The following is a 25,000-nucleotide window of genomic DNA, read 5'->3' on the forward strand; positions in this document are numbered from 1 at the left end:
TTGTAATAAACCACCGTTTTTAAACAAGACAACTTCAAAACTTGGCTTCTAAATCTGGCTTATTTAACTCTGATAAAGCATGATCTCTGGTGACAACTATTTGGGATTCTTTGAAAGTGAAACCAAACACTAGCAAAGTCCTTGAGGCCGAGGCATTGTTCCAGCTTGTGCCTGAAGCACTAAACCAGAGATACCCAGGTTGGTGCCCTCCGGATGTTGTGAACTACAGCTCCCATCAGCTCCAGCTAGAATGACATGGTCAGGTATGACAGAAGTTGTGCATTAGTTTAGTGATGTATAATTTCATGGTTCTTCCTAATTGGTTGCTCTGCACACCAGCTGTTCTCTGGTGTATGCTATGAATTCAGAAGGAAAGGTCCAGGAATTAAGAAGTGGGTGTTGAGCTATTGGTAAGCGCTTCCTTGAGTGGACTAGCCCTTGAGTGCTGTTCTTTGTCCTCTTTGTCTCTGAAGCCCCACTGACATCAACTAAAATTTAGTGTCTTCAGTCCCATGTTGTCAAACATTCTTCCAGCAGAGGTTAGGCAGGCATCTTTGATGCTAATCCGAACTGACATTTGATCCAATTAAGCTTTAAAAATTGGGTTTGTAGGGAAAGATTGGGGCGGGGGACCACATGCTCGGACATGGAGCGTTAAGATGCAGACCTCTGCATGCAAAGAGCAGAGGACAGGTAAGTGTGAATAAACCCCAAGGAAAGTTCCAGGGGCGTTTGTAGGGGGTGGCTCATGATTAATTCTTAGTTCTTTTGTGGTACACTTTGAGTGTCTGGCCCTTCCCCCTGTGTTTGGAAATGTTTATTTTTTAAAGCTTTGTTTAAAAGGCTGGGTGTACTGGAAAACACAAAACTGCTCAGACCATGGCAGCCCGCAATCTTGATTTCCTAGAGGTCTATACATATAAATTAGCACATACAAATTCTATGAAACTTTGTGTTGTTGGCCTATGACCCTGACTCCTTAAGTACCCAGCAACACCCTAGGCAAGCTGTAACACAATTTTCCATTTTAGCCCTTGAAAGTATGAAATCTGAGTGTGTTCTAGTCTGTACCAAAGCCAAGACACTTTTATTGGTGAAATTGTCCTAGTAGCACTGGTGTATCTATGAACTTTACTTGGAACAGGCAGATTTTTCTGTAGAACATAATGTGCATTAAAATTAAGGTAACATTTCAGAGCTACATTTAGGGATTTATTTTTTTTAAAAAAAATCTTTTGAATGACAGCTTTTGCTATCAGATCAATCTCTGTAGCAGATACGGCTAAAAATATTCGTCAGCATGCGTGTAGAATTTTACAATGCAGGGATACAATGCAATGCATCTAATATAACAAGTAGAAGTCTACTTGGTGTGTTTGTGTGTGTGTGGTTGTGGTGGTCAGATGGGAAGAAAATATCCCATTCTGTTCACAGAACACTAAAAAAAATGCAGTTGAATTAACTTCAGCGCCATGGTTATTTGATATTTACATTCAGCCCTAGAGCAACTGCAGAACAATTCCAACCCCCTCACCCACCCTGGAACCTTAGAGTGAAGGGCAGGTAATAAATTAATAATAATCATCAGTGCTTTTTTTCTAAATATATATATATATATGTTTAGGGATACTCTCATTTTTCTACTCACATTTAAATACCGCCCCTCATTGAGGCCAAACTTAGATTCACAAAATGTTTAGGGGTAGGCGTACCCCCAGAAAAAAGCACTAATAATAATAATAATAATAATAATAATAATAATATTCAAGTTGCAAAGTATTTAGGAAAATAGCCAGATTCACATGTTACCCTTGGTATTTGTAGCCACATCCTTTCTGATGCTGCCTAACCTTTCACATCTATGTGTGCAGATCTGAGCCAAAATGGGAGTGCATGCCACGCCTTTTTCTCAGTCTCCCTGTGAAATGTGTCCCTTTTTATGGTGACTTCACACATTCTTTTTGGAAAGGGTGCAAAACAAATTGTGGAGTGGCAGGTGTCTAAGGGTAGAGAAGGTGGAATGTGTCCCCATCGTTGATGCAGCTAAGCGGATTCTCCTTCACCTTATTTAGTTGTACTTAGTCGACTAACTGAATCAAAATGAAAGTTGGTCATCTGCACTGTGTTTCTTTCAATGGGATGTGCATCCTCATTTCATCCAACTTGTCACTGGTTGATATCTATGTGTGACTAGAGTAGGCGGTGAAACTGCCTCTATAATCTAGCATGGCAGGGAGCACCAGCCCAGTTGCTTGGGCTTTGGGAATGCATTCCTTCTGTTCTTCCTCCCATACTTGGACATGAGGGACTGTGGGAGGGTTATTAGTCTACATAACTTTTAGAAGACATCTGAAGGCAGCCCTGTACTGGGAAGTTTTTAAAATGTTTGATATTACCATGTAAAAAAGTAAAAGCCATGGTTTTCCCAGTAGTGATGTATGGAAGTGAGAGCTGGACCATAAAGAAGGCTGATCGCCGAAGAATTGATGCTTTTGAATTATGGTACTGGAGGAGACTCTTGAGAGTCCCATGGACTGCAAGAAGATCAAACTTCTCCATTCTGAAGGAAATCAGCCCTGAGCGCTCACTGGAAGGACAGATCGTGAAGCTGAGGCTCCAATACTTTGGCCACCTCATGAGAAGAGAAGACTCCCTGGAAAAGACCCTGATGTTGGGAAAGATGGAGGGCACAAGGAGAAGGGGACGACAGAGAATGAGATGGTTGGATGGTGTTCTTGAAGCTACTAGCATGAGTTTGATCAAACTGCGGGAGGCAGTGGAGGACAGAAGTGCCTGGCGTGCTCTGGTCCATGGGGTCACGAAGAGTCGGACACGACTAAACGACTAAACAACAACAGATATGCTGCAAGCCACCCAGCCAGATGGGCGGGGTATAATAATAATAAGAATAATACTACAGTGGTACCTCGGGTTGCATACGCTTCAGGTTACAGACTCCGCTAACCCAGAAATATTACCTCAGGCTAAGAACTTTGCTTCAAGATGAGAACAGAAATTATGCTTCGGTGGCGCGGTGGCAGCAGGAGGCCCCATTAGCTAAAGTGGTACCTCAGGTTAAGAACAGTTTCAGGTTAAGAACGGACCTCCAGAACGAATTAAGTACTTAACCCGAGGTACCACTGTAATAATTTGTCCTCAGTGACATCATAGTATAGCTGCACTATGGGCAGTCTGGCCAATTGGATTTACTTTTGGTATCATATTTTAGATAATGAAGAGGTTAATGAATGAGAAGTGATATCAAATATTAAAACACATTTGCTCTGGATTATGCAAAAAAAACAACAACCCAGGCATATACCATTCAAATGAAAGGAAGGTAAACCAGGTACATGAAAGTTGTATATCTGTATTTCAGTCTGCATCCTGCAAGATGAATTTCTATTCCAGACATTTTGTTTTGACCGCTAAACAGTTGTATACTGTTAAATGTTCATACAAATGGAACATTCCTACAGCTGCGATTCTATCCTTCTTTTTAGCATGCCCAACAATGGATCCCGAAGCATATCTTAATTTTTTCATTAATCAGTTTCCATTCAGTGTTGAAATTCTTCCAGGAAGTCAAGCCAGATATATTTATGAATATGTACAGTTTGTCTGGTGCTGCTCATAACGGTCAGGCTTATAATGACCTCTGGCTTTAAATAAAGAAAACAACTGATAAATATCTGCCCCCTCTATTTTGCTTGAGTTTCCTTAACCCTAATAGGAAATATTCATTACATGACAATCCCCTAGAATGGGTTGTCCTTTTTTTGTTTGTTTATATTGGAATATGTTGCCTGGATTAGTTCTAGACTGGGCTGCCTAACAAGCAAACATATACTTTCCCCATGTGTGTATGTATGTGTCGGTGCATTTTTGTACATTAATATTTTTTCTTAGTCTCATGTTTTACTAAATGACTTGCCTTTCAAGTGGCCTGGGCAGGATCCTAAAGTTGTAAAGCTTCTAGTACGTTTTAGGCACAATATAAAAAACAATGCATAGATGGGTTTTTCTAAGATAATGTTTGTGTAGGTTCCATAATTTCTGAGCTTCCAGTGTAGTGTGTCCTCAGGGGGAATGGGGTACATACTGGAATAGCCAGGAGAAAAATGGTTCTCAGTGCATAGGATAGATCTCCTATAAAGATTGCATATATAGGTTTTTGGTTTGGGGGTGGAGGGGAAGCTTTGTAGGCAAGATGGAATCTTTGAGTGTCCTATAGGGTATTTCACAGTCAGTAATTAATTCAGGCAACCTTAAAGCAGATCCTTCATAGGAAGAAACAAAGGAATTACAACCTTATTTTTTGTGTTGCTGATTCTTGAGGCTGGGGGTTATTTGCAGGAAAGACTTCCTGGTGTAGAAACGATTAAGCATCTTCTCTTGCAAGCCCCCATCCCCAGTTCACATGACATTTCTGCAAACACACCATGTGTTTGCCAAGATATAAAGTTCTGCCCTTGAGCAATTTCTTAAATCTACACTTTAATGTTGATCCTGTATCCTTTTCTAAGAATGCCCTTTTCCAATGCCCTTTTACCTTAGAAATTAACTCTCACTTTTTAAAAAGTACTTGCATAAAATAAAAGCCTTTATAAGATCAGTGGAACTCCAGTACTGATAACATAAATGAATGCTTTACAGTTTTGAACGACTGGGACTACAGTTCCTAGTATCTTGCAGAATCAAAGTGATGTGGCCCAGATAATGCACTGAGATTTTCATCTCTAAAAGTTGATCTCCTAGGCTTAGTCACTAAGTCTGAGGCTGTTCACTTCCAAGTCTTTCTGATCTTACGGGCCATCAGGGTTGCCATACATCCAGAATTTTCCGGACATACCCAGAATACTGCAGTCGGAAGCATTGTCTGGACAGAAAGCAACAAAAATGTCCAGGGGAAATCCAGACATATGGCAACCCATGTCAGCAGTGCCGTTTTTGCAGATTTTAATTTAAAATAGCTCTAAAAGTCAGTTTTGTTTGCGATTTTGCAAAAAAAAATCAACAACTTTTGCATTCAGATTTTCACTTTGTCAAATATAGCAACCTTAAAATAATGCATCTACTCATACTTCTTAGGAATCAAAAGTCCAGAGGTGAGTTGTTCAAGAGCAGAATGCACCTGCCCACCTTTTTTTCCTGACTCTTCCCTGTAAAAGGTGAAAACCAATATTGGGGACAGAGAATCTAAGATATAAAAATATTGAGAAGTTTCATGGGGGATGTAGAAGGTCCACACAAAAGTAGATTGCTGCACAAATTAAAAGTAAATGTAAGCTAGCACCGTGGAAGCATAGGTCACACCCTGTGTGTATGAAACTAAAGTGTGTATTAATATTCTTTATATTAGTGAGTTGACTTTTTCCCAGCCAGGGTGGGTTGGGGCATTGCGCTGGTTGTCCAGTGCATTGAAAAAGCCTCATTTAAAGTGCTTACCGTATTTTTCGCTCTATAACACGCACCTGACCATAACACGCACATCGTTTTTAGAGGAGGAAAACAAGGGAAAAAATATTCTGAATGAAACAGTGGACGTATCATTTTTGTGCTTCATGCTGTGGCCACAGACAATTGATCTGATGGTGAATTTGGGGTGACCCAATGCAAAAATCCTGAGAATCCCTGTGGATCCATGCTTTGTAACCACGTTTTTGCACCATTGCAGCCCCAGGCAACAGTGGGTGCGTGATTTTTTGGGGGGGGGCAGGCTGTAGCCATGGACATGCTATGTGCTCTGATGGTGAATTTTGGCTGACCCAATGCAAAGATCCTGAGGATCCATGTGGACCCATACTTTTTAACCACGTTTTTGCACCATTGCAGCCCCAGGCAACAGTGGGTGCGTGATTTTTTTTGGGGGGGACAGGCTGTAGTCATGGACATGCTATGTGCTCTGATGGGGAATTTTGGCTGACCCAATGCAAAGATCCTGAGGATCCATGTGGATCCATGCTTTGTAACCACATTTTAAGTGGGGAGGGAAGGAAAAACACAGAAGGCTAAGAATGCAGGAGAGGGCTATAACGTGAGGAAAGGAAGGCAAAAGTTTCCCCCCACCCACCCACACAAGCCAGCCAGCGTGTGCTCTCTCTCTCTCTCTCTCCCTCTCTCTTTAAATGGAAGAAAGCATATTTGAATGCTGTGTGTCTCCAAAAACAAAAAGCAGGAAGTCAAATCAGAATTTTAAGCCGAACCTGTAATCTCTCTTCCCTTCACAAACATTGTTCCCTCCGGAGCAGGGAGAGGATAGAAGGACGGACGCTCTGCTTTCCTCTCTTCTTGCCTGGAGGGGAGGGGCTTCCCCTGCTCTTTGTTCCGTTTGAGCAAACACAGTAACGAAACAGAGAGGGCGGGCAGTAAGACCCTGAGGCAGAATGCAGGAAAGCAACAGCTTCCTGTCTCACGGAGCTCCCTTCTCCCTGAAGCGCGGTTTGATTTTTGCCTCATTTTTCGGCTCCAGGGATCACACATTCGCTCCATAACACGCACAGACATTTCCCCTTCCTTTTTAGGAGAAAAAATCTGCGTGTTATAGAGCGAAAAATACGGTATCTATAAAGTATTTCTAGGACTGCCTTTACCCGCATGAACCTAGATGCAAAGATCTTCATTGGAAGCCTCTGAGTCTTCCCATCTTCTGACATTAGACAGGGCAGCACTGAGGAGACGGCCTTTTCAATTGCGGTGCTCTGAATGCAGAATGCCTCCCTAGGGAGGCTTGACTGGTGCCAAACTTGATGTTCCTACAGTGCCAGGTGAATGCTTTTTGATTTCCCCAGCCCTTCCAGCATGCCATCCAGTTATACCTTGAGACAGTTCAGTTCTGAAAGGCGGCCTGTAAATATTTCAAATAATAAATTAAATATTAATGTTGCTGGCAATTTTTTTTTTACTGGCTCTGCTATTTATTTATTTTTTGTTAACATTTTTGGAAGGGTTTTTAAAAATGGCTCCTACTTTATTTTTGGAAGCAGCTTTGAGCATTATTAAATGGAAGGGGGCATGTAAGTGTGGTTGTTTTTAAAGCAAGTAGGCTATTAGAGCAAAACTGTAAAACAGTGTGCTCATAATCAGAGCAGTGGGATGTCTGTCAGTAGAAAACGATTGAGGTCTGTGGGCTGTAAAAAGGGAGAAAATAGAAACAAGCTCCTTTATCAGCAGTGAATTGTAATAGGACAGACATTTTGGGATCTGATGGCTGTGATGGGCTATAAGCCATAGAATGTCATCTGGGCTGTTAGTTTCATGAAACAGAGACATTTAGATGGCTGATAATAACCACAAAGGGGCTGCAGGGAAGGCATTGCTATCATGCAGAAAAGCAGATACAGGAACTATCCTTTAGATTACATGCTCTGGAAATGGATCTCCTATCATTAATTCGTCTGTGTTTCATTGTTGCTGCCAGCTGGGCTATTGACTTTTGGGAGAAGAAGCTTTGCTTTAACAACAAACTGATGCAGGTTCTCTAAAAGTCCATGGCTGTGCCTAATACCCACATCTTTGTTGTTTTCCTTTTAACCCATGTTTTCCCTTGCTAACGTAGAAAAAAGGAAGAGTCACCAGGTGGCATATTTTGGCCAGAAGTTCTTGGTTGTACTTGTTTTTGGACTTGGAATTCTCCCACCACATGGATTTGGGATTTATCTCAAGTGAGGAAACTCAGAGCATAGTAAGGTTTTAAGATCAAGAATTGCATCTAGATATCACTGCCATGGGGGGGGGGGTGAGGTACCTCAAGGCTGGGGGCTGAATGTGGCCCTCCAGACTTTTCTATCTGGCCCTTGGGACTCTGTCCCAGCAGCAGCCCTCCTCTAGGGCAGCCCACATTGGCCCTGCCCCACACCTTGCTCAAGTGCTTTTTCCTGTCATCATGTGCCCTTGCACTGTCATAATGTATTTTACTTACCCAGCTGCGTATATAAACCTCTGGTTTGTATTTGGGGTTTTTTGCATGGCTGGACTGTAGCCTCCTGAACAAAAGTACAGTGGTACCTTGGAAGTCGAATGGAATCTGTTCTGGAAGTCCATTAGACTTCCAAAACATTTGGAAACCAAGGCACAGCTTCCGATTGGCTGCAGGAAGCTCCCGCAGCCAATCGGAAGCAGCGGAAGCCGCGTCAGACGTTGGGGTTCCAAAGAACGTTTGCAAACTGGAACACTCACTTCTGGGTTTGCGGCGGGGTGTTGTTGTCTGGGCTGCCCAGGACCTTCATATACACTGCCTAGGCTTGTGCTCCGGGGAGTTCACTTCAGTGCTGTTAGTCCAGCAGTTTGACTTCACCCCCGGAGGTGCAGTCCATTGTCCCTCGACACAGATGGATCGCCACCACAGCAACAACAAAGAACTATCTCTCTTCATGCCATTTTCTTTCAGGAATGGATAATTTGCTGACTCCAGGACTATTTAGATGCTCATTCTTTTCCTGCTCTCCTACTCTCTCTCGCTCCTTACAACTCTCTCTTCAACTAGAGTTGAAGCTCTGGGGCAGGCTGGAAGCCGGAGGTCATGCTGAAAAGCAGTGGCTGCTGCTGCTGCGCTATCCTGTGTGTCAGCTGCTGGGCAGGGAGGCTGAGCAGCCTAAACAAAGGCCCGCTGTGCCTTTAGTGTCTTTGAGGCTTCCTTCGCTCTCACCAAAATCCTCTTTGGGCTCTGTGGAGGGTCTCTTCATGAGCCACAAGGGCTCTCCAGCACTCTCCTGCTATTTCCTGGTTTGGATTTATTTATTCATTCATTCATTCCGCAGTGCCACACATATACATGATCATTGCGCAAGTCAATTACACATAAGTGGGGGTGTGTGTGTGTGCCTGTATTCAGTATGTTCAGTTCTGACATTTAGTGTAAAGGCTTCTGCTATACAACTTATATTAACAGGGAATTCAAAATAACTCAATATCAATATTTGCTTTATGAAGGGACATAGGGATGAAGCCAGCAGAAGCATAAATTCTGAAATCTTCATTCAAACTTTGGATTATTTATTTTAATTCTTTCTAGCATTTCTCTTTCACCTTTACATTACATATTTATTTTTAAAAGTGCTCAAGGCTGCTTGTGTGTGAGGAGACAATGAGGCACAGGGTACGGCTCCATTCCAAAAAACCCCCACTGTTCTCTGTTTACTTTTGACTGATTTTGTTTTAAGAAAGACACCTAGATTTATATCAAACAAACCCCCGGAAAGAGGTTTTAGTATCAACACCTGGAATCCATCACATCTTTTCGGGTACTTTTTTCTTCTTGGGTCCCTCCTCACTTTCCACTTCACTTAATAATTTCTTTTTATCTGCATTTCTTATGGCACTGACTCTTAGAGATAATAGTATCATAGAATTGTAGAGTTGGAGTTGTAGAATTGTAGAATAATGACGATGGTCATTATTCCAACCCCCTGCAGTGCAGGAAACTTTTGCCCAACATGCGGCTTGAACCCATGGCCCTGCTTGGCTCTGGATCAGCTAACGTTAGTATACTGCTAAGAATAACATATGAAGTGCTGGTGTCTGAAAAGTTCATTAGAGCTGGAGCCAGCATACCCAAGAAAATAACTCCTCTTGGGAGGGAGTCTACTTACATGAGCTGTGTAAGGGCGACACTCGTGGAAGATCACTTTTCCTTCTCTGTGATTTGTGGAGGTGAGGGGAACGAACATTTATTTATATGAGTGAAGCCTTTCAGAAGAGTCTGCACCAGCTCTTGTCATTCTAGCCTGCCGTGACCGTGTGGGGAAGTAAGAACACGAACATTTAGAACAGCAATATAACCAAACATGGTATCAAGTAGAAACTGCAGCACTGGGTCAAAGAACCAGAGAGTTGGCTCACTGCCAGTGGCTGAGTCATTCAGTAACACCTTCCTCTATGTTAGCAATTAGGTGTTGCATTTTGCATCTCATTTACCTCTTTTTCCAAAGGTATAACCTCTCAATTTGTGAAGTAGTATGTTGCCTAACTGGAACCAAACAAGAACATTAATCTTTTTAAACTTCCCCATGACTTTTTTTTCCTTCCCCCACTCCAAGGTATAAACAGATGTTTGTTTATGAGGTTGGTAATAATGGGACACATTTTTTAAGACTGAATTTCTATACAATTTCTATACAATATTTTTGGGCCAGTAGGTACAGTATATCTCAAATTTTGATTGAGTGCTGTGGGCATCAGTCACAAAATGACTGCTGTGGGGGGCATGAGAAAAACGATGAACCATGCCTTCTGCAATATAACACTTATTCAGCAACTCTTCTGGTTTATCCACAGCATGAGACACATGGCTAAGCCTCCTTGCAAAGTTTTCACATTTGCCTTTTGGTGGTGGGGGTGGTGGGGTTCCTTAACCCACCCATACTTACTGTGTAGTATTGTGCAAAAAAATAACTTCCAGGAACTACCTGGTCACAGATGAGCCCACCACAGGAAAGATGAGTCCTTGTTGATAGAGGAAAAGGAGCAAGCTATGGAGATTTCAAGGACTTGAAAATAAAATGAAAGCAGGGAAAGTGCACTAAAGCGCAAAGGGTGGTGGTGGGGGGTTTAGCTCCTTAGGACCCCAGTGTTTCCTATTGCCTGATGTCCATACAATTCACTTACCAAGCCCAACTCTGACTTCACTCACTGATCACTGAATTTTAAGTATTGTTGTTGTTGTTGTAAATAATTTATATGCTGCCCATCTGAGTGGGTTGCCCCAGCCACTTTGGGCGGCTCCCAGCAAAAAGTAGTAAAAACACAATATGACACCACACACTTATAAACTCCCAGGCTGCACACATGGTCATTTAGGGGCACAGTTTAAAGCAGCTTGGTCGTCTTGAAATCCTGATTCTGCCTTTAAAAATTCTGCTTTGTGTTGTTTTTCTCATGAAAATTCACCTGCATTTTAGTGCACATTTCCCCTTACATACATGTTTGTGTGCAAGTTTGCCTAATTTTGCAAAACGATTTTGACAATTAACACATTCATATGTATATTCTGGTAAAACACGCATTTTTTATGTACACTTTACCCTAGTTTTTTTGTACACATGTGTCTGGAGAACTGCACTGCAAAATTGGGAGATGGGTGGAATTCAAAGAATGGCTGTGTTTTGATTCGCTTATTGTTTCAGGAAGTGCGAATTAAGTAAATTCATATTTAAATATTAAGTGAATTGAATTTCTTCCTCCCCCCCACCCCCCGCCTACAAACAGGCCCTGCTTATAAAATGCATCATCTCACCCTTGGGCTTCTACAGCTGTTCGGTCTTGTGAAAATCAAGCCCTCAAGGATATTGTCTCATTAAAAGAAGAGTCTCCCCATCTTTTCTTCCCACTACCACCTTCCAGCTTCAATATAGAGTTGCTTTCTTCGACCTCAGCAGCTCCCACCCACTCTTTTTCTCTACAGTGCTTCTAAACTAGCTTGAGGAGAGTTTGGAAAAAGTGGGAGTTGGAAATAAAGGCAACAGCAGGAAAAGAGGGGGGGGGTGTCTTGAGATATTATACAATAGAAGAAAGCAACTTAATTTGAGTTTGCAAAAGGTTTGAGATTTTTTAAATGGGCACGGATGGCACAATTTCCCCCCTCTCACTGGTGGGAGTTCTTAGGTAGGTTGTCTTTCTCAAGAGGCCTGGGAGACGAGCATCCACCTCCCCCAAAATTAAAGTGCTTGAAGCTTCACATCCAACACTGCTTTCACCTCTGCCTGATCACCCACCTGCCTCTCTGCTATATTAGGAAATGAGCATAGAAGATTGGAGCCTCCTCTGATACTATTTTTCCAGGACAGTTGAATTAAAACAACAATAACCAAAAGTCATAGCAGCAATAAAGAACCTAAGGCGCTAGATTAGTCCATCTCTTCACCCTAATGTTGTGTATGTTCCTTGGATGTTTAGATATTCATGTTATCAGTAGACTGCGGATTTGATGGGTTTGCCATGGCTGAAATTTATGGAGGCAGGGGTGTCCCTTCCAGCCCATTGATTCTGCTTTTCCATTTTCTTTCTCCAGAAGTTTAAAGTGCTCCCAACAATTCTTTCAGGGTTGTTTTTTTTTAAAAAAAAACTATTGTATGTTTTGTACCACTTGTATCAAATGCACCCTATCAAAAACATGTTCCTATAAAATGTATCTTCTACGGGCAGAGTATTAACCTTTGTGAAGGAACAAAATAAAAAAATTCCTTCCAGTAGCACCTTAGAGACCAACTAAGTTTGTTATTGGTATGAGCTTTCGTGTGCTTGCACACTTCTTCAGATACTTCTTCAGATAAGTGCGCATGAACACAAAAGCTCATACCAATAACAAACTTACCCTTAGTTGGTCTCTAAGGTGCTACTGGAAGGAATTTTAAAATTTTATTTCGACTACGGCAGACCAACACAGCTACCTACCTGTAAGTAAACCTTTGTGAAGAGTTTACCATTAAAATTGATTGTGACCAAGTGACAAAGAATTCTTCATATAACCCAGCTACAGAGCTCTGTGTTTTATTAACGTGATCAAAGACATTTGGGGATTCAGTTTTACCTGCAAAAGAGTTTTCCATTCCCTGTACCCGCCAGCCTTCCCTGGTAGAGGAGGAGAGCCAAGCTGATCAGGGGTCTGGAAACCAAGTCTTATGGGGAACAGTTAAGGGAGTTAGATATGTTTGGCCTGGAAAAGAGGGGATAGGATAGCCATCTTCAAATGTCTAAAGGGTTGTCACATGGAAGATGGAGCAAGCTTGCTTTCTCCTGCTCTGGAGGGTAGGACCCAAAACAATGGCTTCGTTACAAGAAAGAGGATTCCAACTAAACATCAGGAATAACTTTCTGACAGTAAGAGCTGTCTGACAGTGGAACGAACTCCCTCAGGAGGTTGCAGAATCTCCCTCCTTGGAGGTTTATAAGCAGAGGCTAGATGGCCATCTGTCATGTAATGATCTGGTTAAGATTCCTGCATTTCAGAGGGTTGGACTAAATAACCCTTGGGGACCCCTTCCAACTCTACAATTCTATATAGTTTTTATGGTATGATTTTATTACACACACTTGATCTTAGCCAAAAGGCTGAGAAGCGATTTTATGTACCACTGTTGTAAACTGTGGTGGGTTTTTAAAAAATAAAATAAAATAAACTAGCAGTATGTAAATGAAATAATGAAATGAAATGAAGTTGGTTTGATATGTTCTCGCTTTATTTCTCCTGCTTTCTTCCACATCCTCACTGATGCCCTTTCTTTCCACAGGGACGTTTGTGTCTGCCTTCACGGTGTTGTGTGGAGCTCGGACCGACCTCCCCGACAGGCACATCTGCTGTGTGTTCTGGTTGAACATTGCAGCAGCTCTGATTCAGATCCTCACAGCGATTGTGATGGTTGGCTGGATCATGAGTATATTTTGGGGAATGGACATGGTCATTCTTGCCAGTAAGTACAGTTGCAATAGCCTCTTTTTTCATTCTTTTTATGGGCATCTGCTTGAGGAAGTTCACCGCTTTGCTATCTGGCAACAACAAGCTAAGGCTATTAGCTTGTGGTTTGTCCTGTTGGTGGGATCTGATTGCAAGGGCTAAATATAGTGTTTGCATCCTTGCCCCATCCACTCTTCTTTCTCCTTGATAAAAGGTGCATGGTTTTATCTACTCTGCTCTCCCAGTTGGGTGCAACATCAGGCTTCACAGAACTGTTTTTGAGAGGGACATACCCACCTCAAAGTGGGGCCAGAATTTTTGAGTGGGAAGAGTACATGCTTGGAGTTCCCCACTATTTAGAGCAGGATTTCCCAAACTTGGGTCTCCAGGTGTTTTTGGACTACAGCTCCCATCATCCCTAGCTGGCAAGACCAGCAGTCAGGGATGATGGGAATTGTAGTCCAGAAATAGCTGGGGATCCAGTTTTGGGAAACACTGATTTAGAGTGTCAGCTGGGTGCTAACGGGTGGCAGACTCCTGATTTAAAGGATGGTTAGAAACCGTGATGGCTACGCCTGCATTAGGGAGTGGTAATTAGAGGTTAATTCACAATCTTGCAGTCCACTTTTCAGCCCCAGAGTAATCATAGGTCTCTGAACTTGACAGCTATTACAGGGCTGCTATATCTTTATGACTGTACGGAGCTTCAAAAAGCCCATGCCCACGTTTGTTCTTCCAGAGAGCCACGGCAACACAGGTCTGCCACCCTTTCGTGTGTGAAGGTGGGTGGACAGCAACTTTTGATAAGAGACACAATGAATTAATAGAACCAATTATCTGTCTAAAACTGTGCCTGACTAAGCCTTCTGTATGCAAGCAGCTCGTGTATCTTTCTTTTTCTCTTTTTAAGAAAAATGTTCATTTTGTATCACTCGTATATGTCAGCTGGAAAGAAACAGATCAGAAAACAAATGTGGCCTATTAGTGAACCCAGTTTCTGCCTTCTTTCTAAGTATTTTGATCATTTCATTGGACAGGAGGTGGAAGGCCTCTAGAGGGCATGCAAATGAAGCATGCCTCTGTGCATTCAAGCATTCATTGTTTCTATTAACAATAATGAAAAAATAAGAATAAAGGACTTCTTACTTTATACAATAAGGTCTCCATGGTGGAGTACAGCAATATAAAAATACAATATTCAAATCTTGTTAAAGTAATTTACAATCAGAGAAAACAAAGTGTGTCCTAAAAATGTGTATTTCAGGTGTCAAGGGGCAGAATAAAGAGATACGATGAAAGCTATACAGTGAAGGCAGCAGATGCACCTTCAGGAAGGGAATTCCACAGTTTAGGAACTGCCACAGAAAATGCCTTCAATGGCATCCACTATGAGGGAGCATGCAATGTGGATCTACATGCTGATGTCCATGTGTGAAAGCACCACACAATGAAGTCTTCCTGTTACACTACCATTTCAGAAGGAGAATAACACGTTTCAATGACTTTTTAATTTTTCATCTGCCCCTGGAAAGCTAGCAAGAAAGATGACCTTACTTTTTTTTGCACATTCTAGCTTTCTACTGGCAGGAAGTTTCTGAAATGAAGGAGCATTGAAGCTTGCTACCTACCTCACACCAACTTTCTGAAGAAGCACAGACCCAGAAATGATGCATTGTGGGAATTTCCAGCCACATGCATTTGTTCTCACTTTCTGTCTAAGAGGCAGACCTAATGTTAAGAGAATGTGCAAGAGCTGGGAAAAGGCAGCTCTGCATTGGGGCTTAAAGTTCAGCTTGATGAAACACCTGCCATTTAAGGCACCCTCTCTTCCCAAGGCTTTCTGTGATTTCAACTCAAACCATGTTGGATACTGTGACATACAACCCTCCACTTCTCAGTTATTTGCCCTTTTCACCAAGTGGTGTTGCTGTCATTGTTCTCTGTCTACAAATGGGAAGAAAAATCAAACTGAAGTTTGCAGTTTCTGTACTAGCAGAGAGGGCAAGTCAACACGACCATACCTCCAATATTTCTTGAAAAAATTCTGGGGCGCCCCATAGCCACCCCAGATGGTGCCCCTGCTGCCAGCTCAGATACCATCACTGTACATGTGAAGTTGTGTTTTTTTGCCCTAATGTGTATCACTTTGCTCTTGCTTCCAATCAGGTGTACATAGGCTCAAGGTCTTAAAAGTGAACTTTGTGTAGTGCTCTTCTGTACCTTCTGTTTTATGTCCACTTTTCTTAACTAAAATGCATGCATGACATAGTTGTGCTGCTAAGTAAAGTTGTGCTCCATGCACCAAGTCTTATTGTCTTAGCTTGAAGTAGGCACAAGCTTTTAAATTTATAATTTTGTCATAGATTACTTCATTCATAAAAACCAAATGTAAGTTCTTGCAGTTTATGGAGCTGGGGGAAAATCTTCCAATAGTTTTGCAAGCCCATTCCTAATTGTAGTAAATTTCTGTTTAATTGCTTATCACTTTACTTGCTTGTGTTTTTCCGTTATTGATGTGCTTTGAATATTCCTGATAGTTACGTCTTTCCTTTTCTCTCTTTTTATGTTTCTTTCACGTTCTCTAAATGAACAACAAAAGTTTCACAAGGTATGTTTCTCCCACACACCTCTTTTTCTTATTTTTACTGTACACTAATAACTTAGCATTGCGTTTTCTAAGGTAAAATCCACCAGAAATCTAGAGTATAAGATGGGGTCCTCTTCCCAGTTTATAATGGGGATGTGCATGTTCTACACGCTCAAATTTCTGACCCTGTGAAGTAATTTTGTTTTCCTTCACTTGGTTATATTTTACTCCCTGGTAGTAATACTTACATTTTTGTAGCTATTCTAATATGTTCAAATGTTATATGACCAAAGATTTTCTCAGATTTCAAATGTTCTTGTTGCAGACTAGTTTTTGTTTTGTTAGGAAGTGCACTGAAAGACTCTTATCATGTAACATTTGGCTCACTTGGAATGTGATCCAGTAACTACTTGCGCATGGATGAATTATGCTGGAAATAGTTAGTAGTAGTAGTAGTAGTAGTAGTAGTAGTAGTAGTCATGTTTTGCTCATTTAGCCTTATGTGAATTTTATCTGTTTAGTCTTAATACAAAACTTCGTAAAGAAACAAAACCATGCGGATAAAAGCAAAACATTTGTGCACTCATTGCAGTCACATAACTACGCAATGTACACCGTCTTGCACAATGATCCTTCTGAAGATGCCTTCCACTTCCTCTGTTTGATTTATACCTTCACACCAGCTCTATGCAATCCCACAAGGGGCTGGTCCCTTGGAGTCTCATGGCTCAAAGGGACCACAAGAGTATTACTGGTATTATTTTGCATGATGGCTTTCACTTGAGTTTCAACTACAAAATAACCTGTGGGAACCTTCTTCTTCTGCCTCTCACAGGGTACAACGAACATAGGATCCCTCAGCACTTGTGATGCGGTTTGGCACCAACGAAGCACAAAGATAACTTCGTTTTTGTCCTTCTTTTTCCTCTGTCCAGCGGAGCGGAGGTGCAGAGCGGCAGAGAGTGACCTTCACTGATCACTTTGACAGCCAACTCCACTGTGAAGGCGCTGCCCTGTGGATTTTCGGACTAGCACAGCCAATGCTCCGGCGTGACAGGCAAGCCATTCCAAAAGCGGGAGGGGAGCCATTGGCTAGGCTGAGATGTCACCGAGGAGGATGGCAATGGAGCAAAGCATCAAAGGAAAGGGGCCTGCTAGCTAGAGATGTTACCATTCTCTCCATCTGCAGGTGGGGAACACTTGGAAGCATTTCGCCTCCTTTGTGACTTGCTGAGGAAACGGCTCTGGTGTGAATATCAAAGAAGCAAATGAAATATTTATAGATACATTTATAGATGTAAAAGCAAAAGTTGGATGGGACAATCTGTTTCCCAAGAGACACCCCTTGACTATTTCGTGGGTGCAGGAGGGTTCAAGCTGAGGCCTTTCTTGCTCTCTTGAGTGTGTGTGTGTATGTAGTTTTTAATGGTGCTCGTTGACAATCAGTTTTCCTCAGCCCTCCTGAGATTTTGCTTGCTGCTTTTGTACGTTCTATGTCATTGTTAAGGTGATTCAGGCTCAGCTGTTTATGCATCCTGCCATCTTCTGCCTGCTGAATGCTGAAAACATGATCTGTTGTCAGCCAGGATGGGAGAAGCTGGCTCTTGCCAAGATCCATCATCACTCCTTGGTTTTATGAGGGTGCTTTGTTCTGGGGTGGGAGTGGGAGGCACAGTTTCTCAGATATTCTAATAACGAGCCTTTCAGTCTTGTTGTATAGTAAGTGGAGAAAGAGCGAGTCTCCCCCTACCAGCTCCCTGAGAAGACACTGCCACTAAATGTTACTGTACTCTGGAAACATGTATATACGACAGATTGCATTCTGTATCCCGTGTGCAGTAGAGCTGTGGCTTCTGTCTGTTTCCTAGCTTATGTGCCCAACACTCCCAGGGTGCACACAGATAGTCTTACATATATTCTAAGCATTAATTGGGAGAAAGGAATCAACCCTGCACCTCAACATTCCAAGATGAGAAAAGGAAGAAGAGTTTGGATTTGATATCCCGCTTTATCACTACCTGAAGGAGTCTCAAAACGGCTAACATTCTCCTTTCCCTTCCTCCCCCACAACAAACACTCTGTGAGATGAGTGGGGCTGAGAAACTTCAGAGAAGTGTGACTGGCTCAAGGTCGCCCAGCAGCTGCATGTGGAGGAGCGGAGACGCGAACCCGGTTCCCCAGATTACGAGACTACCGCTCTTAACCACTACACCACACTGGCTCTCAAAAGGAAGTTAAATTTACTGTCCTTAAATCTGTGAACCAATGCCATCACTGTTTAGAGCTTCTTGGGCATTGTTTGCCCTCAGTCACATCTAGCCAGGGCTGATCAAAACCCCTGATCTCAGGTTCAGGCTCATAAGGCGTAGATCGATTGCACTGGGGAGACCTGGGTTCAAATCCTTGCTTAGCCATGAAGGCCATTGGGTGAATTTGGGCCAGTTAAACTTTCTGCAGGTCCAGTCTTTGTCACAGGGTTGTTGTGAGCACAAGATAGAGGCAAGGACAGTGTATGTGTGTGCAAACCATGAGTGCCACCTGAGATGTTGGAGGAAGGACAAGATAAACATGTGATTTGTTAAATGGCTCCATGTTTTTTCCTACGTGTTTTTCCATTATGAAAATGATTAAATGAAAGGATGTTCATTTATATGGTGTTAACTTTCCTGCTGGTGGGGAAACATACTTTTTGCTTTCAGCAACTGGAAATCACTAATGGCTCTAAGGGAAAATGTAGCCAGAAATCTGTGGGGGTTCTTTGACCGCTCAGCAATGGCACTTCTGGTTCACCCACAAGCCAGCCAACAAGACCTACTGTGGTGCAGTGGGTCAGTGCATCTGGCTGTTAACCAGAAGGTTGGTGGTTCAAGCCCACCCAGGGATGGCTGTGGCCACGATTCCTGAATTGCGGGAGGTTGGACTAGGCAGCACTCAGGTTCTTTTCCAACTCTACAATTCTATGATTCTATACTTCTAATTGTAGTTCAGCAACATCTGGAGGACCAAAGCTTCCCCACAATCTAAATTCTAGTCAGCCACCATTATTATTATTATTATTATTATTATTATTATTATTATTATTATCTATACCCCACCCATCTGGCTGGCTTTCCCCAGCCACTCTGGGCAGCTTCCAACAAAATATTAAAAATACAATAAAACATCAGACGTTAAAAGCTTCCCTAAAGAGGGCTGCCTTCAGACGGGAACAGGTACAAAACAGACCAGTTTCTCTGACTGATTCAAGCAAGTAAATCTAAGCCACAGAATGATGGGAGGAGTGTGTGTGTGATGTCAGTAGCCAGTCAAAGGGGAAACTGCTCCCTGCCCCGAAATGCAGTTATTACTTGGTCCCCAATTATGAACCAAAGGATAGTGAAAGCATTTTAAAGGATGTCATACGCATCCTATGTTAGGGTTGCATTCATAGGCATGCACAACACATGTCATTAGAGTGTGCACCCAGGTCACATTTTCAAGGCAACCTCTGCTGCTCCCTTTCAGGTCCAGTAGGTAAGATCATCAGCACCAGTGCCATTACAAATAATTACTGAAGGTAATCTGTTTCAAAAGGCGTAGAATATATCATTTATATTTATTTAAAATATTTTTAGCCAGCTTTTAAAGCAACATCTAGAATTGAAATGTAAACCTTGCAGAGTATATGTAAACTTTGCCAAGTATCTATTTCACAGGGTAGAGTTTGTCAAGTGGGATTCATTAGACACTGGGCAATACTCTTTCCCCCCCAAGGCTTGGTTTCCCTCTGCCAAGTTTAGGGCAGCTCATCTGGCAGCAGCCCCACTCCTGAATGGAGTTTGGATCTGAAGTGCTTTACTCCACCTTAAGTTAAGCCTGGGTAATTTAGGCTGGTTTCCCATACAGTCATACCTTGGTTGTCAAATGCCTTTGGCTCCTGAACGCCGCAAACCTGGAAGTGAGTGTTCTGGTTTGTGAACGTTCTTTGAAGTTGAATATCTGATGGGGCTTCCAGGGCTTCCGATTGGCTGCAGGAGCTTCCTGCAGCCAATTGGAAGCCGCGCCTTGGTTTCTGAACATTTGGAAAGTCGAAGAGACTTCCGGAACGGATTCTGTTCGACTTCCGAGGTACCGCTCTACTTAGATTTGATCCCTAAGAAAGGATATAGGACAACTTGCAAACAATGGCTGGTTTGGGACTACTGTAGACAGAATGGGCTATCAAAAGCCATCAACCAGCATGTTTACTATGGATGGGAAAATATTTTATATTCCTAGAGGGCAGTCCTGCACTACTGAAGCAGGAATCTGAATTCCAAGTTAGCAGCAGAATCCAGCCTTTACCTTGTGTTCTGAAGTGCAGTGGGTTATTGTCACTGTTATTGTTCTCTTTTTCAACATGATCCCCTACAATGAATTAATGTATCATAACCAGTTATTGTTTGGTATATGTGAGATATATGAAGCACTGCTTCATTAAAAGAAAAAAATGGATGTTGATTTCCATACAGTTTTAATGCAATTAACAATAGGTTGGGCAACAGCACAAAATTAGACAGAGGGGGGGAGAGAAGGAAGGAGAAAGGGGGATGCCTTAGAAAAGAGGGGATGTAGGGAGTCATTGCTGATATAATCAGCTTCAGTAAGGATTGAGATGCCTTGACTTCCTCTTCAATCCATCTCCTCTACCACCACCACCTTGGCTACTGCTGTATTTGTCTGCTGGTGACATCAAACCCAGGCATCTACTGCAAAGGCAGAACTTGCAGAAGCTGGCCAAATTCTCTTGGCGTGCTGGGTGCTGCTTTGAGGCTGCCTGTTGGCAACCCCTGCCTTGGATGCATTTGCCAATTCATGTGGCCACAGCCCAAAGACAGGTTGCATTAGAGCATGAGAGGGAGTAGGTTAAAGGCTAAAAGTGCTGTCAGCACAGTAAGCAGGAGGCTCACAAAATAACTGGGCAGGTCCACGCTGCTTAACAAGGCCACAATGCATAGTGTTGGGCATTCCAGGTTTTCTGATGTAAAGATAACTTTGGAGAGAAGATACATGAAACAGAGGCAGAATATGTGGGTGTAGTTTTCCCTTGAAAACAACAACCTTCTCTGTCTGTCTGACATGACAATTGCTCGTGGAAAAGCTGGGAAGGCTGATATCTAAGTCTTTCCAATGTGTTTTGAGGATAACCATTTGTCAATGAATATGAACATATACCTAGATTCTCTGAATGGATGTTTGGGGCCTGGCTGGAGTGCAATCACCAGAAGACAAGGGTGGTCAGTGGTGCTCCTCTGTATTCAGCAACCGTGCAAAGATGAACACTAAAATGTAGAAGTTCTAGCTGGTTTGGTTTATTTTTATATTGTACTCAATTTTTTTTCTGTAAAGCTACCTTCTTGCATTTGATAGTTTTCTCATATGTTTAGTCCCCACTTTTATTATTATTATTATTTATTCATTTCTATAGCAAAAAATCATATTGAAATATATCTATGTGCAGAATCTCAATTAAAACCAAAACAATATAAAAAATAAAATCAAAGCAGAATACATTAAAGAAAGAGAATTCAAAAATGGGTCATCTGACAAGAAGCTTATGAAAACAACAAATCATTTTAATAAGAAGGCTGCCTCTCTCAAATACTTAATTCTTAGATTGGTACCTGGAGCTCATTATTTATTATACTGTCTTGATTTCGTTAGGTAGAGAGTTCCATAACCTCAGTGCCACCACACTTAACTGCACAATTTCTCGTGAAGGACAATGTCAGGCACTGGTAAACATAGGGCAATATAGTGATCTCTTAATTACATTGGCTAACAGTGCTGTAAAGAGTGGAATATTTAGGTTCAGGTTTTTTAATTGTTAGAACAGCTCTACAGTAGAAGAAGAAAAAATGAGTCTGGCGATATCCGACCTGGAGACTTTCAAAAGGGTTTTATCTACATTTCAATTTTATAGGCTGCTTTTTGAGCTCAAAAAGGCTTACAAAAAACATCATTAAAAAGTCATTAAAAACACAACACAAACTCATAAATGACCATTAGTTTATATTGTATTAGAACAGGAAGCAGCACCAGTTCTCAGATGTTTCATGTAATTTTTTAAAATACAGAGTTGCAGTCATGCAGGCTTCGTGACTTTCTCCGGAGAGGGAATTCCACAATATAAGTGCTGCCACTGCTTTAGGAACTCGGTAGTCTTGTCTTCTGCCTATGAGCTGGCCTCAATCCATTGGTCCCTACCTCTACTCCTTTCGACCCCTCTCCCACAGCCAGTGGTACAATTCCCTTGTACAGTATTATTTCTAATATTTGAATGTCAAGGTTTCAACATTCAGAATATCTATGGTGCTTTTTGCATCATGATCTTCAAATATTAAAAACTGGCTTTTTAAAAAAGAACCATTAAACACATTGTGTCATTCCCAAAGGCTATATCTGATAAAGGAGCTTTAGGGCTCACCCGCACCTTCCACTGTGCCAATTTCCACTCGTCCTGTGCTTTTGAGGCATGGGACCGAGCCGTTTTGCCTTTGCTCTTCCGCTTTCCCATGGAAAACCCCCTCTGTAGTGCTAAATTGGGGCGGGGGGAGCCCAGCATTCTGCAGGAAACCCAATTGCCATTTGTTCCAATTCATTCCTGGTTTTCCCAATGGAAAGTGGTGGGGCAAACGGAAGTGTGACTGAGCCTTTACTCTCACAATTACTGAGCCTTTAAAGGTAAAGGTAAAGGGATCCCTGACCATTAGGTCCAGTCACGAATGACTCTGGGGTTGCGGTGCTCATCTCGCTTTACTGGCCAAGGGAGCTGACGTTTGCAGACAGTTTTTCTGGGTCATGTGACCAGCATGACTAAGCCGCTTCTGGCGAACCAGAGCAGCACACGGAAACACCGTTTACCTTCCCACTGGAGCGGTACCTATTTATCTACTTGCACTTTGACATGCTTTCGAACTCCTAGGTTGGCAGGACCAGGGACCGAGCAACGGGAGCTCACCCCGTTGCAGAGATTCGAACCACTGACCTTCTGATTGGCAAGTCCTAGCCTCTGTGGTTTAACCCACAGTGCCACCTGCGTCCCAACTGAGCCCTTACTTACTTTCAATTGGTTTCCTAAAAGGCATGAGATGGATCTACATAGGAAGAGCACTGCCGCATCAGGCCAAAGGCCCAACTAGGCTAGAATCCTGGATTAGATGCCTTGGGGAAACTTGCAACTGGGACTTGAGTGCAACAGAGCTCTCTCTCTCCCACATGTGATTCCCAGGAACTACTATGGAGAGAGAGGCATGCTGCCTCTTGATAGTGGAGTTGGAACATAGCCTTCACCCCCCCCACACACACCTGTGGAATTTCCTGGCAGTGTGGCGCTTGAGAGAGCTACCTCCTGAATGACCCAGGACAGCACAGGAGTACAGAGTTTGCCTGCCTTCAGAAGAATTGGGTGCTTTTTTTTCGTCATGTGATTTTGTATGTTCTAGCAAGCAGGATTAATCAGGGGACAGTTGCTATGGAAATTGCGAACTCTTAAGGGCTGCCTTGCATCTTCCAAGAATGCATCCTTTTAATTATGCTTATGTGTTGGCTGCTTTTATTGCTTTTAACAATGTTGGCAAAGAGTGTGATGCATAGTACAAACTGGTACGGGGATGTATAATTTGTATGTAAACGCTATTGTTTTGGGGTTGTTGTGGGTTTTGTATTTTAAGAACAAAGCCCAACTGTATTAATTCAGTGTCTCGGCAGCTTGACTGAAACACGGAACGAACCAAAATTCTACAGAATAGTTTAGCCTAATGCATATTGGATTTTGCCTGTAGTTCTTGGGTGGGGGTGGGGGGAATTATCAACCTGAATTTGAGTGTCCAATCAAGTTAAATTAATGATGCCTGAATCTTTCCTCACACTGTTAGCCATTTGAATAAGGCTCCAGAGTTGCCAAAGGAAAATAACAGAATTAGATTTTTTCCCCTTAGAGCTCCCACAATTAAGACATGTAAGTGGAGTTTGGGGAGGACCGCAGAGAGAAGAAAGGCCGTGGTGCATCTGCAGCAGCACAGCCAGACGCCTTCATCTGCCCCAGCTGCAACAAAACATGTCTGCGGACACAGCAGGCGCTCCAACCTCCCAACAGATTGACTTCACCCCCAAAGGCACACTCCTCCATTGTCTCCTAAGACAGACGGATGCCAACTGGTTCTGTACCTTCATCAATGGAAAAGTCTTCATTGAAAACCAGAAGAGCAGAAGGAATAATGCTGAGTCCAGTTTATTTATAGAGTATACCACATTTTCCACAACTACATATGTGGCCGAAGTGATTTACAGAAAGCAAGAAAAATGCATCTGTACAATAACCATAATGCACTAATTATTTATGTCCATTTGGGGTCTGCAATCCTATCCCACCCTCAACCTGCCCAAGAAATCCCTCCAATCTTATTACAAATTAGCTTTATTTCCTTTAAATTATTTGAATTATTTTGCCTAAGCAGGAACCACCCAAATCCATCTTGGATTTTATTACAATTCCAGAAATATGCCATATGCTTAAATGGGAATTGGAAATTCACGCTGATTCTTATTTTATTTTTACATTTGTTCCCTTTATGAATAATAAATTTAGCTGTGACCTTTCTGATGGTCTTTGGTCTTTGGTGGTTTGATGTTTTCTCAGGGGGGTTGTGATGTGGGTTTCTTTCAAATGGTTTCAGCCTCTTATTTTTTAATGTTATAGCTGTTGCACTTTGTGTGTGTGTGTGTGTGTGTGTGTGTGTGTGTGTGTGTGTTCGTTTCAGTAGGTGGGATCATGCCAATTAAAAAAAATGTCTAGAAGTATTTGGTCCTGAACTTGTCATCAAGCGGATTCCTCAGCTCGGTATGAAATGAAGTTGTCTCTTTCCAAGTGGCAAATACAGCATAATGGGACTAGGGAACCCATGGAATTATCTGTTAGAAAAAGCAGCAGTAATACTGATCAGGAAGGAGTGGCAGAAGGGGCAGGAACCAAATCCAATCCCTACCAAATAACTGGTCAGCAG

General features: G+C 42.3%; 1 protein-coding gene across 4 annotated transcripts in view; it reads left to right on the plus strand.

Annotated features, from left to right (window-relative positions):
* STUM (stum, mechanosensory transduction mediator homolog) overlaps positions 1-18,623 on the plus strand; it is a 39,714-nt gene extending 21,091 nt beyond the window's left edge. Inside the window, exons 2-3 of one of the 4 annotated variants that reach the window (XM_082214906.1) lie at positions 13,227-13,406; positions 15,990-16,069. In XM_082214906.1, the coding sequence (XP_082071032.1) occupies positions 13,227-13,406; positions 15,990-16,054 (245 nt within the window). In that variant the 3' untranslated portion in view covers positions 16,055-16,069. Of the gene's footprint in view, positions 1-13,226; positions 13,416-14,963; positions 15,020-15,989; positions 16,070-16,812 lie in introns of those variants that run through there. The other 3 variants (XM_082214909.1, XM_082214908.1, XM_082214907.1) reach the window with 3 other exon arrangements.
* The last annotated feature ends 6,377 nt before the right edge of the window (positions 18,624-25,000 follow it).

Source organism: Podarcis vaucheri (genome assembly GCF_965113315.1).
Source record: "Podarcis vaucheri genome assembly, chromosome: 3".
Classification (NCBI taxonomy): domain Eukaryota; kingdom Metazoa; phylum Chordata; class Lepidosauria; order Squamata; family Lacertidae; genus Podarcis; species Podarcis vaucheri.